General features: G+C 40.3%; 1 protein-coding gene across 1 annotated transcript in view; it reads right to left on the bottom strand.

Moving 5' to 3' along the window:
* ALDH1A2 (aldehyde dehydrogenase 1 family member A2) overlaps positions 1 to 15,432 on the bottom strand; it is a 52,164-nt gene that overhangs the window by 19,207 nt on the left and 17,525 nt on the right. Inside the window, exons 2-5 of the mRNA XM_066558572.1 lie at positions 9,896 to 10,000; positions 9,519 to 9,659; positions 7,793 to 7,922; positions 2,683 to 2,744 (exon numbers count right to left, since the gene is read on the bottom strand). Of these exons, the coding sequence (XP_066414669.1) occupies positions 2,683 to 2,744; positions 7,793 to 7,922; positions 9,519 to 9,659; positions 9,896 to 10,000 (438 nt within the window). The remainder of the gene's footprint in view (positions 1 to 2,682; positions 2,745 to 7,792; positions 7,923 to 9,518; positions 9,660 to 9,895; positions 10,001 to 15,432) is intronic.

The following is a 15,432-nucleotide window of genomic DNA, read 5'->3' as shown; positions in this document are numbered from 1 at the left end:
AAAAATATTGCCGTGGTGTTTTGTTTTCAAGATGTCAAGCTGATACCTCACTTATTTCTCAGGCTGATCCTTAACATAAATCTTTCCCAGCACAAAGCAAGGATTTTTTTTAAATAGCTGCCATTAAGAAAGCAACAACAGTGACTTCTCAGTTCTTTCTCTCCTGTTCAAAGAAATACAACCCCCACCTGCAATCTCCATAAAAAAGTTCTGTTATATGTTAATTTTTTAAGTCACAACTTTTTATTTAATTTACTGTTTTGCTGTTGGCACTTTTAATTCCCCCATGAAAACAGGTCTTGCTTCTGATACATTTGGAAAGAACTGTTCATGTTGAAGCAGTTTTGGATGTAAGTTTCATATCCCATCTTAAGATATAAAATTTATACTCAAAATTATATAATCCTTAGTTGATGGAATTACAATAAAAAGTCCATAAATGTCAATGTTTAATCAAAGCATTTAATTTTCTTGAAGACTTCTTACTGAAAAATCTATATGGAAGACATTAAAAGGACAGTAAAAAACAAGTTGAGAAATGCTTTGCTGCTATAAAATTTTGTATTGTCATTCATTATAACTTCATTGAACTGCAGTAGATGATGTAGTGGATTATATTAGTTCAATGCACAAACATGCCTTGGATAAAGATAAAAGTAACAAGCCTTGTGCACCAAGGCCTGATCCTAGCAGGTTAAGTGGATAGTCCTGCTGATTTTAGTGAAAATGTCAGAGTAATAAAATAACTGTGTTTTCACAATCACTCTTACAAATGCATACAACAGTCTCTTTTAGAAGGAGAATAGCAAATATCAGTCACAGAGTCAGCCACTGGCCAGAACGTGTTGCTGCCTGATGCATATCAGCTGCCACTCTCAGACATCTCTCTAGCCCCTGGCTAGCTTGAAAAAATACACAACTGTCTTTCCTTCAGAGAACACCCAATTTTTTACTCCCTCTGTTGTTTATAAACTCCGGAGACAAAGTGATGTTTTAATTCCATCTCCAGTACATAAACCTGGGAGGGGAGCTGTCGGGCCAGCAGTGTGCTAACAGCCTGCACTTCTAATGGCATTGCAAGGAGAGCTCACAGCAGTTTTATAGGGCACTATATAGCCCTGTTTATGCTATAGCACTGCCAAAGAGCATGTTTTGATGGAAGCTGGGATGTGAAAGAGGATGAGGAGTTCAGTGTTAGACTTGCTGTTTAATTTTATTTTTGAATAATGTATTTGCTCAGGCAATGGCCAAGCACATGCAGCAGCCTGGGCTGTCCTCTGGGACTGGTAGCGTGGAGGAAATACAGAACAGATCAGCAGTGGTGTTAGAATAGATGGATATGACAGCCATCTTCAGGCTTTGGAGAACAAAACTGAGGGAAGAACAAACATGTATGGTAGATGGCTGAGTACCCTGAACAAAGGTTTATACATCTAAACTAAATAAATCCTGCTTTCGGCATGACCCTCAGCCTGTGGCCAAGTTTCTTCAGCAGGTCTGTCCGTTCAGCTCAGTGAAACAAGCATAAGAGATGTGCAGCAATGCTGGGGTTGGATGTTGGGGTTGTCATTTACTAAATGCTCATCCATGTGCCTGGCTGAGGAACAGGGATGGAGCTGTGGAATCTTTCATTCATAAGGACCAAGTTAGGAGAGTGTGTAGGTGTTTGCAGGACAGCTGTAGCCACAGACTCTCTGAGTCATTGCACGTTTCTCTGGGCTTCTCCTGAGTGCCAAACACAAAAGCCACCCCTTAACAAAGGCATGAAATAGCAACAAATATAAATAGGAGAAAAGGGCTTTACATTGTTAAAGTAATCTTTTCTGGCTGCTCCTCTTGTAATGGAATTGCTCCGTGTTTCTGTTTAGTGGCTTGGTGGTAATGTGAACAAAATAAAAAATCAACATCAACAAAAAAAATTCAGAGAATGGCCTGATTAGTCCCTCAGTGTTTTGTCAAGCAAAAAAGCTTCCACACAATATTTTAATAGCTGTATGTGAACCTCCCATTGAAACTTCTGCCAAAGCTGGTTAACTGGCTCTTCTGAAAAAGTTACCCTCTCAGTGCAATTCCCATGCAGTGTTCAGCAAGATTTTATTATGAGGGTGTCTGCTGGGGTGTAGGGGGAGTATTGGATTTGATGAAATGATGTGTTTCTCTCTCCCAACAAATAAAACAAACATTTCATGTCTTCTGTTAGCTACGCAATGTTAATTGTAATGATATGTCTCCTGGAGTTTCCTTTTCTCCTCCAGCCTTGTAAAAGAAATAGCAGGAAAGAATGGAATTAAAATACATCACATTCTCCCAGGAACTGAGGAGCCTGTTAAATCACAGTAAAAACTAAATAAATAAAGAGACTACCACAGCAAAGCATCAATTTTCCATAAGTTGTGTGAACATCCATAACCACTGACAGCATATTAACACTGTGTTTTGCTTTGCTTGTTTTAATCATGTGAATTCTATGACTTGAGAACTTAACTCCTAATAACAGAGCCTAAACCCTATTAGCATGTTCAAATAAGCATTTGCAGGGAGGCTGTTAAAGATATGTCAACAATATGAGCTCAGCTTTTTTCGTAATGGAAAACACACATAGCTGAAGCCCGTGTTTTATGTGTCTTTAAAGAGAGCTGGTTCAAATGAAAATAAATAGAAAGCACTAGTAGAGATACTCACAGGGATGATCTGTCCGCACACTCCGATGGGTTCATGTCTTGTAAACGTAAAATAATCTCCATCTGAAACAGATGAGCATGCTTACTCTCAAGTGCAGTTTGACTTGGCAGAACAAAAAAAAAATTAAAATAGAGGGAGGGAAAAAATTCTAAGCATCAGCCTTTGATGGCAGTAAAAGAAATAAAGAAGTAATGGAAGTGTTTTTTTGTGAGCCAGCATGGGAAGCCTAGGTTCAGGAGCAACCTAATTGTTCTTTCTGTAGAACAAAAGAATCAGGCTTCCCATTAGAAAGTAACCTGCTTTGTTCCTTGGCAACGAGCTGTACTGTACATAAAATTGCAGTAGCATGGAAGCACTTATGGCCTCAGCTGATTTAAGGGTGAGAGAAGTGAAGAGTCACAAAGGCAATTTCCTGAAAGGCATGAGTGGAATACAGCAATCTAAAGGTGCATCTACAGCCCAAGTGTGGGGTAAGAGAGCTGACTCATCTGACTCATCTGCCATTGAGGACACAAGCAGTGTGAAGTGATGGAATAATGTACCACAATCTCTAGATGTGCAATGAAGAGGGAAAGTTTGTGACTTGTGTCATTGAGCATCATATACTTCCTGTGGTCTGGGAGCACATGCTGAGGTTACATATGCAGGTTTCTTCCCAGTTAACAAAGAGCCAGAAAGGGACCTGCTATTAGTTAAAGGATCAGTTAAGGTACTGTCTAACCAGTAGCTTTGTTAGTGTGCTCAGCCTGCATCTGTGCAAAGTAGAATTTACTGCACCTTTGTACCTCAATGGAGTCTCAGAGCTGTATAAACTAGCCCAGACTCAAACTATCTCTGAATTTAGGTCAGATGTTTTTCAGGGAGGCTACAGCTGAGGGAAAGGCTATGCTAAAGGCATGAGCTGAATGTGCCCCTTGGCCTGTAGTGTTTGGTCATCTAGAAAATAGCAAATCTTTTAACTTGGGAAAATAATTTCAGCTAAGTATGTGAGAATGATGAGGTTACCTAGGCTTAATGGCAGGAGATGATTTACCAGGATAAGAAAAGGTTAGACAGCAGAAAGGAGTAAGAGAAGGAGGAGGAGAGATTACAGGGCTTTTGCTCCCATTGTTCTGTCTGACACAGGGTATGTGCTTTCCCTCCCAGTCTGGGCTGGGAAGTGGCTGCCCCAGCCTCTCCCCCGTTCAGGCCAGAGCTGCAGCCGCCCTTGTGCAATATTGACTTCACAATGGACAGCGTGTTTTGGGAACCTGCTGCAATATCCTCTAAGATATATCTGGTGACAATAAACAGGTTAATCCTTAAAGTTTCTTGGGTTTAAGGAAAGACTTCAACTTGAGTTTGATTAGAAATAACTTATTGTCAGGTCTGCTTATTTCTATCCATCTACTTCACAGGATTTGCTCGGTAGAAACCTGAGCTAGAGTAGCTAATATATCAGCTGGGGGCCAATACAGAATAATTATGAGAAAGGTAGCAATAGTCTGCAACCAAGACAGAACAGAGAAAATAAAGGAGGGAGGGAAAGAGAGAAAAGAGATTCAGGAAAAGGCAGAAAAAAATAGTTTATCAGTTAGTTTGTGCTGCATTGATAAAACATCGTTGTAGCGTTTTGATCTCCAGATGTTTGACAATTCCCCAGTGGAGATGAGAATATTTGTGACACAGACTAAGATGATCAGTTTGGTCTTCCAGGTTATCTTTCACAGATGCTAGCAGCAGTTCACAGACCATAGGAAGATTCATCAGATCCGACAGAAGCAAAGTAGAAGTCAAAATACAGAGAAGTACATACAAGCAAAACTGTCTAAGTGCTCAAGGGAACACAGAGGAGTCAGCTAAAAATACCAGCTTGTACTCGGTAGTACTGTGAGAGGTGGGTTCTCAGCCAGAAGGATGGTGGCAACATAACAGTAACACAGTTACATTAGCACTGTCTGACTTTAGATTGGCACTGCATAATCACTGCCACATGTCTGCGTGCTTCATCACACAGAGTTATAGATAACCTGAGCCTCTTGCCAAGGCAGACAAATGGTGGTTAATTCTGCCCAGCGTAGGCAGAACGTTCTTTCCGCAGAGCGGTGCCTCCCATGCAGAGCTGCTCTCCCTGCTGTCTCCCACTAGACTCTAGACAGCTGCCCTTTTTGACACCTACTTCCAAAGTTCATCATCCACAGATTTTCTGTCAAGATGGCGTTTTTGAGGTTGCTTTCTAACAATATCTTTGGGAACATATGTGACTTGAAGTTATTCAGAAGCCTTGGACATCTCTGGACAGGCCAAAGGTGGATCTAAGAGCCACCCTGTCCACAATGTTGAACAAGCTGTTACCATGACAAAACAGCTCAAGAATTCAATGAGCTTAATTCCATTATTCTGAACAGTGAGCATCAAAAGGTCCCTGGTGCTTAGAAATTATACAGGAGACTTTTTAAATGTTTGAGACTTTTAAGTCATGCTAATGACCCTTATTCTAAGATGCTGTGGCTGATGACTGTTAGTCTTTTCCTTTACTAGCTGGCTGCCAGAAGAACATTGCCTGAGAGGGACCTGATCCCACATCCAATCTAAAATTTTGTGTTAAAAGGGTATTTTTAATATACGCAGCTGAAGTAAACTGACATTCTTCAGTCCTCACTGATATTAATAGAGCAAGATCAATTTGCAGCTGCTTAGCACCTGGCCCAAAGACTTTCATTTTTTAATCAGAAAGCAAGTCCCATTTACCCAGGGATCTCACTTTGGGACAGCAATATCTTCCACAGATGTGTTTGCTTAGATTTCCATCAGGAGTCTCCAGCATGGATATTTTATTTGCATAACAACCATAATACAGTCCCATGCCTCATATAGCAGGACACAGCAAACAAGTGGGTGAGGAGAGCTGAACTGGTTCTTTAAACTGTATCATAGCATATATTGCTTTAAAGATACATTTCTGCTTGCATTCAGTTTATTAGTTTAAGTTTCTGGTCTAGCCTCATTCTGTTTTAATTTAAATCATCAAGGCTTTACGCTTGGGAGCAAGCAAAGGGCAGTCTGAAGGTTTTGCAGCTCTGGGGCCAAAAGGAATGTGACTGTAAAACACACTTCTTCTCCTACTTGTCTATCAATTGCCTATTTTTATTTTAAAGGAAAAGAAAACTTCAACAAAAACAGCAACAACAAAAGATTGGGAGGTTTCAGATTTATGAGCACACTGAATAGAAAGACAAGATTTAATAGAGGGGTTTTTTTGGTTTTGTTGTTTTGCTTATCTTTGGTGAGCTGATGGTAAATGAACGTAAAGAGCACTGCTGTTTAACAGTGGCTTTGCCCTAAAACAGCTTCATGAGAATGACAAATTTATGGTGCAAAAGCAGAGGAATAAAGAGAAGTGTTAAATGAAGAATAATTGATCCCCTGAAAATCTGTGAATGGAGTTATGATTCTACACTACTGAAAACTGTGTTAGCACAAGGTTTGCACTGAGGAAGGCATGCTGAAAATGTGCCTTCCTTTCACCCAGCATAGTCCACCTTACTGAAAAAAAAAATCAGGTTTGATCCTATAAGGTACTTGAAACCAAGAATAAGCAGAGAATATTTATTCTTCTTAATCTGGCAGTGCCTTTTGGTGGCTGACCTAATTTCTGTGTATCTGTGGGGCTAAAGAGCGAGAAGGAGGCATTCACTGACCAGGGAGAAAGAGATTAGGGAACAGGAAATTTGCTGAATACATGAATTTATGGTGTGGTCTGCACTTTTGTATGATTAAATGTGAAGTGCAAGCAGCAAAACTGGGATTTACGAATCTCAGCCTAAATAACTGTGGAAAACTTTGACTCCTTGCAGGAATGTCTACACCTGAAATATTATTATTGTCATTTCTTTGGTGAAAATAAGATAGTGAAGATAAACATCAATCAGTGTACGCTGCAATTTCAATAAGATGAAACATGAAAATGAGTAAAACTGCAAGAAGAGTTACATGAGGTTTCCCTCCTGAAAATTTTGGAGGCATATTTTCAATTTATCTGCTTGCCTCACTTGGGTAGTTTGGTGCTTTGCTATAGAGAGGTGAGTGAGTGCGTTGCAGATGCTGTCCCACAGTGAAACACCAGGGAAATAGCTGGGCAACAGCAATGGGCATGTACCCCTGAGTGTGCCCTACTGGCCCTGCTGGGGAAAGTGGAATAAACATGCATGAGCAATGAATATGTGCACCATGAATCTACACAATGAATGTTCATTTTCCTTAATGTTTTTCCAGAGATTTCCTTTATGCAGGTGAAAGATACACTTACCTTAATGACTGCACCTACATAAAATAATTTCATCCTATTTTGCCATGTTATGTAATCATAGTATTTGGTACATCTAGTCCAGACTGCAAATGAATTTGTTTGCATCAGACAATGCAGCCTGTATTTGTTCAACAGCTGGGAGGGAGGGGCAGGAGGAAGAAACTTCTTAAATAAAAATAATGGTAAGGATTTTTTTGCATCTCTCTAGCAAAAGAATAAGAACATAATAATTTCCTAGCATGCAGGAAAGTTTATCTCATATATACAATATAAAACTCATCCCACTGAATAATCTGAAAAAGCATCTATAACAAAATATATCTCATATGTATGTAGTTCTCTATAGTAACATTAAGAACACTCTCAAAGTATAAGTTAAGTTAGATCCAGTGTTAGTCCAAGGTAAAAATATTTGCATCAGCAGTAAGAAGTCATATACAAACAAGATCTATACATAATGATACTGTTTCTTAAACAAGCACCCAACACTATTTTCATGAGTTCCAAGGTATTTTTCAGGCTTATTCCTCATCCATTTTTATACGTGTATCAATATTTAAATGTAGGTATTGAGCCATCTCCTTCTCAGGTGGATGCATGCAAAAGAAACCAAGCCCTCCTCACATGTGCATGTGGGGCAGGCCAAGAGCAGGGCACCCAGTCCTGCCCTTGCTGACTTTCCAACATCTGCTTCAGCAACTCACTACACACTGTAGGAGCAACCCAGGCTCCTCCTCTGCCTTCCACAAAGCTGTGAGCTACTAAGCTTTAGTCTGGCCATGAGAAGGTTTAGGTGCATAGCTGTGCTTTAATTCCCCTTACCTACGGGAATGGTCATTCCATGGATTTTGTCTGCCCAACCAGCATAATACCTCAGGGTTTTTATGACTCCTTGGAGATCTACATAGAAAGCTTGCAAAAATGGTTTGCCACTGTTCAGTGATTCCATAGTCTGCAGGACAAGAAAAAGTTAAGAGATGTAAGCATTGTAACAGTTTTGGACTATTGTATGTGATTCACCATCTTAACAGCTCTTGAACCATGACAAAGATTTTAATGAAGACCAATCAGTTGCAGCTTGGTGTAATTTTAACCCAGAAGGTTCAGAACAATTATCTGATCCCCTTTGTTACTTTTTGCAAAACCCAAACTGGTTTCTTCTGGAGTATTCTGGAATGGCTATGATTTTAAGAATATTTGTGTATGTTTATGTGTGTCTGTCTTGTGAATTTATATGTGTATCCACATGCATGTTCATGTGCCTTTGTGTACTTTGAACCTAATAGCCACTGTGTTTGGTCCAGATCTATAAATGCTGAATTGCTTTAATCAGGAGCCAAGATAAAAATGCCTGTCAAACTGGGTTCTGTTATGTTAATGATAACAGCTGAGAAGGGGCTCCTTGTAGCCCTGTATTAATGATCTGAATCCATAAAGAGAAGAATGGACACATCCCTCTTTATATAATTGATGTGAATATAAAAATTTCTCTATATGGTTGCCAAGACTCCTGCTGAGGTCTGAGATATCTATACTGTACAGCCAGTTTATTTATTGCCATCAAGTAAACAAACTTTCCTCTAGGGAAGCTCATAAATTAACAAGCTATCTTTATTTTTTAGTTAATATTCCTATTTTTAAAAGTATCTTATAAGCTATCCTCTTAGGGGTTCCTAAGATCATTTAGCAAAAAAAATCCAATAAAATATCCTAAGATGTTGAGTAGCTTAACTCATTCTCAATAGCTGTCCAATAGAAATCATTAAGAATGGGCAAAGGACGCCCCTGTGTAACACACCAACTATCAAATGAGTTTCTATAGAGAAGAATGGAGGCCTAATTCTGCACTGACTTATATCCCCAAGAGCAATTAATGGCACTGCCTGCAGTGCAGCTCAGTAAAGAACTTGGCTCCAGAAATAAAAATTAAATGACAGGCAGAGTAAACTTGATTTGCTGTGCACTTCCTTCTCCCCATGGCGATTTTACAGTATGTGCCGGCGGTAAGATGATTTAAGTGTTGACAAAGCTGGAATTAAGATGTTCACGGGCTTAGTTCAAAGCACTTGACATGCGGAAAACAACATTAACAATGGCACCGTTGCGATGGCTTCATCCCAGGGAGGAATGGAGCCGCACTCGGAACTCGTGTCACCATCTCGGTGTCCCTGAGCACCCCACTTGTGTCCCTGAGCACCCCACTTGTGTCCCTGAGCACCTTGCTTGTCCTTCCCTTCCTGCCTGCACAGATCACCCCAACCTGCCATCTCTTATTCTAGAGGAGTTACAGGCGTGCCTGGTGGGCACACACGTGTACACACCCCCGCTGTTGTGGGATATCCAATTTAAAGCTGATCTGAGCCCACTGGGAGCCTCTTGTTGGCCTTTATGGGTTTTGCACCACGCTGGAAGTGGACAGAGCCATTTCAGCCAGGAAGCTGCATCTGGTTTTCACACACAATTCATATCAACCCATTCATGAATGAATTGGCTCTCAGAATGTAGAACTGACAACTGATTTGACTTCTGATTTTTATGTTTCACTTACAGCAAGAATTGCCCTGTCCCTTTCCACCAAGTCTGCTAACTTATCCAAAAGATGGCCTCTTTCTGAGGCATCCATTCTCCTCCAAACAGAACCCAGGGAAAAAGCCAGCCGAGCTGCCCTCACTGCCTTGTCCGTATCAACCTGGGAAGAAGGAAGAAGAAAATTGAAGACACAAGGTAAATAACAAGAGCAGGTTTATGGGATTTGCTGTTATACAACCTTAGTCATATGTGATGGGTTTTGGAACTATGATTTATAAAAGAACTGCCCAACAGTGCTATTCTGGACTCGTTGCTTTGATCTAGTTATACATTTGTATTATCTGTTATACATTTAATTTATACATTAAACGTATAGCCATTCATGGGATACATTACCTTGTCAGCTTCCTGAATGTCACAGATTTGTTCTCCTGTTGCTGGATTATATACTGGGAATATTCTTCCACTTTCAGAATTCTGCCACTCATTATTGATAAAAATCTGGAAAAGGAAGAAAAGTCATCAGGTCTCTTGCATGAACAAACAGTAACATATATAACAACAAACTCATGAAAAAAAGCTGCTGATTCTAATACAAAAGAACTGAAACTTATTTTTGTGTGTGAAAATTACAGTTTTCAAGAGTTCAGGCTGAGGTCAGCCCCTGATGTCTTTCTGTATTCTATAGCAGTGTCATTATAGAAGCAACACCAAAGTCTAAACATTGGTTGATGTTCAAATTTGGTTCAAAAACTGTAACAAATAAACTAAAAAAAGAAATAGCTGTACCAGAGAAAAAGCCTTGAAACTGCTGGAGACAAGACAAGGATTTGGAGTAATCACTCAGTTCAGTAAGTAAACATTTAGTCACTGATACATCCCAGTCAAGGCTGAATAATCTCAAACATCACAGTTCTTCAATACACAGTCAGTCAATTATGGCTACAGTGACGGCTTGCAGCACAAAACTAACTTGCTTATCTGCTAGGAACAATGGAAATTGTTACATTCTCTCCGTGTTGATATTTTAATTGTCAGGGGCAAAACAAATTTAAATGGTAATGGTGCTGACAACAGCTGTCTTGAGAAAGGTAATGACAAATGAGTTTATTTAAAGTAGATTTTTACTGGTAGCAGCATACGTGTCTGTTATTTTCTGCTGAATGACTTTTAAGAACAGGATGCAATTATTTATTAGCAAGTATTAAAGAAGTTGCTACATGAAAATGAGCGAAAAGTTTTCCAGGTATTCAGACTCTTTCTGTCTTTTAAATCTTTCTAAGAATGAAAGTGTTCAAAAAATCCAGGAACAATTTGGGCTCCTTGGAGTCCAGATATCAATGTATTTTTATTGGATTCCATGAAATACAACTTTAGATGTGCAATATGGTGTCCTGGCCTCATTGAAATACACAGGAATTTTCCCCCTGACTCCACTGAAAGCAGGAGTTCACATGTAGAGAGAAGGAATGCTCACCACCTGGTTTGGGTTTTTTTTGCATACAGGGCTGTGTTTATAGAGACAGGGAGCTTTGAAATCTTGAGGAGTTCCAATCAGAGATACACAGGTGAGAGAAACTGGCCCATCTTTGTACACATGAAGGCAAAAATACATCTGTAGAGTTTTCAGTTACTAGACATGAGCTTGCTCAAACCTACTGTCCAAGCCAAAGGGAAGTGCTGTAGCTGTTTCGTCTCAGCAGGGCTTGTTAGCTCAGGCTGGGTGCCACAGTAGCTGCAGTGTCACAGCTCCTGCTCCAGAGCTCACTGTGGCTGTGTGTGGAGGAACCTGTGCCTGCCTGGAAAAGACCCTGCCAACAGAACTGTACACAGGGACCAACAAATCCATGCACTTTTGCTATTATGGATGCATTTCTGTTTGCTTCCTCATCTTCCCTATGCCTCAAACTTCAACCTCTTTGCTGTGTGTGCCCCTCCATCCAGTCCAGAGTCTGTCCTTTCTTTACTCCTCCTTGCTCCTTCTGTTTAGGTTTTCAAAGGTTGCTGAACTCAGGACCTACCACACCACTGCCATTGCTGTCCTTGCACACGCTCTTTATCCTGAACCTGTGTCCTTGGACTGTGAGCATCCCAGACTGTGCTGGTGTCTTCCTGCTCAGGGATGACACTGTTCAGCAAACCCAAGTACTGCTCCCTGTTAGGATATTCTGGAGCTAACCCAAATGAGATAGTGAAAGAATCACCAGTATGATCTCTAGTGACCAATGCCATAAGCTGAGATCCTCTGGTGTATCACTGTCACTTTTAGACTGTAAGTGAAGCAAAGAAACCCTGAGATCTGTGACCTGTGTGGAAGAAGGAGTTTACTTCATGCTTTCCACTGAGTTTCCTCAGAGTTAACTCTGCACCCAGTGAGTGTTGGGGGGTGCTGAGGAGGGAGGGGGAGGGAGAAAACTTCCAGCTTCAGGAGCAGATGGCCAGAGAAGATGTAAGCATGTTTGTTTAAGGTGACAGGATGTACATAAACACATGGGCTTCTTGTGTGAGCTGCACTGAAAGAATAAAGCAGTTTGGTTGAGTACAAGAACCTGAGAAATCGTGGCAGCCACAATTCAATATACTTCCCTTAGAGCAGTGGTCTGTTCTTTTTTAAATAGATTAAAAAAATTTAACTCCATTCTGCTGGGATTAACACCTATCTTCAGGTTTGCTAGTACACAGGACATGTACTTGTTCTTGAAATACATTTCACCATAGGAATGAGAAATAGTGCCGTGGAATTACAAAAGAGTGCTGCAATTCAAGCTGACTGGAAGGAAAAGCTGTATGATTTTATTGAATGCTCCATTTATCCCACTGACTTAGAAAAAGAACGGTAAATATTTCAGATAAGACATGGGAAGGATCTATTTGGCATAAAGTTAGAGCTGAAAGCAAGAGAAATTGCTACTGTTAATGGTTAATGTTAGTTTCTTCCTGTTCCACTTTCTATAAACAAGGTATTGCCTATACAAGCTCATTACTGTAAACTGAGCACATTTAAATTGGCAGTAAAATCAGAGTATTTACTCTAGTGCACAAATAAAGTACCTAGTCCCATGTTTTGGAACAGTTTCAAGTCTTGAAATCCAGCAGCTGGCGGCTTTACAAGCAAAGCCTTACACTTAAATAATTCACTTTTGAAAGTTTTAGGTGTTCTGTGTCAGGTAGTACCATTCAGCAGATATTCCTACCACTGAGACGCAGATTCTTTTGCAATAAATTTGCATTCACAGGGGCTTTTATAACTCTTCCAGCACTACTGACTCCAATGGCTGTTGATTAAATGTATATATCCTGTACATTTAATCTGACTTTCATTATGGCCACTTCGTAAAAATGCCATGAAATGGAGAAGCGATGACACATTGCAAGAAAAAGGAATCCCTGCAAAGCCTCAAATTGGGTTTTTTTTCTCCCTTATTTATAGTGATCATGCTAAAGGCTAACTCTAAATCAGAGGGAATATTTGACAGCAAATGTTCCTATCTATGGATTATATATAACCCATCCTAAACACCAGATAAAAAAGGGGTAACCTTAGAAAAAGAAGGGCTTGCTTCCATGTAAATCATGCTACAAATTGGACAACACCCAGTGAGTTCATTGTTCAACCTCAATTGTGAAGGCTATTCACATTTACTATTCCCCTGGAATCAATGTTAATTAAGGCTGACTGGGGCTATAAATCAGCCTTTGGTTTTTACAACTTAATTCAGCATTAAGCATATATATGTAAATAAAAGGTAACTGATTAACCACTTGAGTTTTCCAGGAGTTCCTGAGGTAATTTGTTTTTGTTTGAGTCCTAGTGTTACCTTTTGTGATATGCAGTAGGGAGAAGAAAAAGAAAAGTCTATAGTGTGTCATGCATTTGCTATGTGGTATTGTGGTAGTTAAATAATCTGGCCTGTTGGGTGCTATCAATAGCATTGTGCCAAAAGGCAAAGGGAAGAAGGGAGCACTTGAAAAATCTTGGAATACACAAACGTTTTGTTTGCCATTTACTCTCAGTAGAGGCAGTAAGGGCAGTAATGTCAGAGCAAGAAGATAAAAGGCCAACTTTGCTGCTGGACTGAGGTGTCCCTGTCAGTGCAGCCATTTAGCCAAGAACAAACCCAAGTGGCAAAGCAGCCAAGGCCTCCTGTGAGTGGAGTCTGCCTGAGGCTGGTGTGCAGGGGGTGAAGGAGGAAACCAAATACCTTTTCTGTTCCCCAGTGATGCCAAAGGGGCCAGCAGAGCAGGGGAGCTGGGGGTGCAGATGCTGGGGTGTGTGAGGCTAGCGGGTGCGAGGGGCTGTTCCAAACAGAGCACTGTGACAGCTCCCAGAGGTGGGAGCTCCCAGCTGCCTCTGTGAACAATGCCCCTTGGAGTGTCAGCATTCTCAGGAGATCTCATGGGCAATTTCTGTTCCTTTTCAAATGAAAGATGGAAAGGGCATGGATTTTCCTAAAGAGAACAGTCACATCTCTCCTGGTACTGACAATAACCTCTTGCTCATACACTCATGTTCTCACAGATCCTGTACTAGAGCTTTGCAAGATAACAGTCCCACCATGTATTCACTAGGTTCAAATCCTGCCTGTGGCTAATTAATTATATATGGCCTCTGTTGCCAGAGTTCACAGGGCTGATCAAGAAATCAATCTGACTAATCCTACAGGTCAAGTGACTGTTCAGAGCCTTGGAGATACCTCATCATACTGAAAAGTGTACAAAGGAAAAGTAAACTCCAAAGTTACCATGTAAAAATTCCAAGCTACTTTGAAACTGCTGACATGTAGTTGGAAGAAAATCATACATTGCATTTTGGACAAGACCTGTATTTCACAAGCATTACACACTGAGTTCAATAGCATTCTGGATGCTCATCAGTTTTGAAATCAAGCCAAGAGTAAATGTTTGTAGCATAACACAAAGCAAATTTAGCTTTGCAAATAAACAGCTACAATCTCTTGTTTCAGTAGCCATCCATCCCAGCTGGCTCAGTAATATTTAGCAACTTAATGTTCATTTTAAACCATGCAGGTAATTGGAGTGATAAGTATTCAAAGAGGAAGGGATGTGTACATACCCAGGCTGACATTCTGATCTGCTGTGCAGCAATAGCAAAATTTAGAGCAGGGAGAAAATGCGTTTTCAACACTATTTACCAGCAAGGAAGTACTAAACAACTATCTTTATGAGTGTGTGTATAAATACAATTAACTAAAATAAAACACAGAACTAATACCTCCTTTGCAGCTTTTAGTTGAAGGAGCTTTATTTTCATGGCACTTGAAATTCCCTCTGCTGTGAGCCAGGGGCTAGCCCCGGATTTGGGAAATGGAACTGATTTTTACATTCACTGGGGATTCCTGCATGCTCACTGCCTCTCTTTTTTGTATTGCCTCTCCTTAAAACATACAGGGAAAAAAAATATTTTGGGCTCTCTTAATTCATAAGAGTAATCAACACAGGTGGCAACAATGTAACTTTTCATTTCCTTTCTTGAAAATGTTCTCAAATGATGTGTGAGTGAAATGATGATCTACATTCTTAATTTGATATTGCTTAGTGATGATGTCATGAGACATTTTCTTCAGGCTCCCCAGCTGTTTAACTCAGAACTTCAGGCAGTGCACAGACAGTGGCCCTGCATTCAGCTCTTTGGAGGTGGAATTATTTTCCCATGGATTTAATAAACAAGGTTTTTGTGCTGTTGCAGCTCCTAGAAATGTTTTTTGGTACAGGAAGAGGATTTTAACATCCAAATAATAATGGCTTCCCACAGGAGATCTGGTTCTGGATGAATGGAGGAAGGAATGGGAATTTCCTAACTCAATTGATTTAGTAGCTGGTTATAGTTTCATTCCATCAAAGATCTTTTTTTCATATGTGGCTTTTTCCTTAGAGAGCTTTTGACACTAAATCTGCTGGGATGGGGGAGGGGG

This window comes from Molothrus aeneus, chromosome 13, assembly GCF_037042795.1.
Source record: "Molothrus aeneus isolate 106 chromosome 13, BPBGC_Maene_1.0, whole genome shotgun sequence".
Lineage (NCBI taxonomy): Eukaryota > Metazoa > Chordata > Aves > Passeriformes > Icteridae > Molothrus > Molothrus aeneus.
Note: the sequence above shows the minus strand (reverse complement) of the source record. Positions and strands in the feature narration are given on the sequence as shown.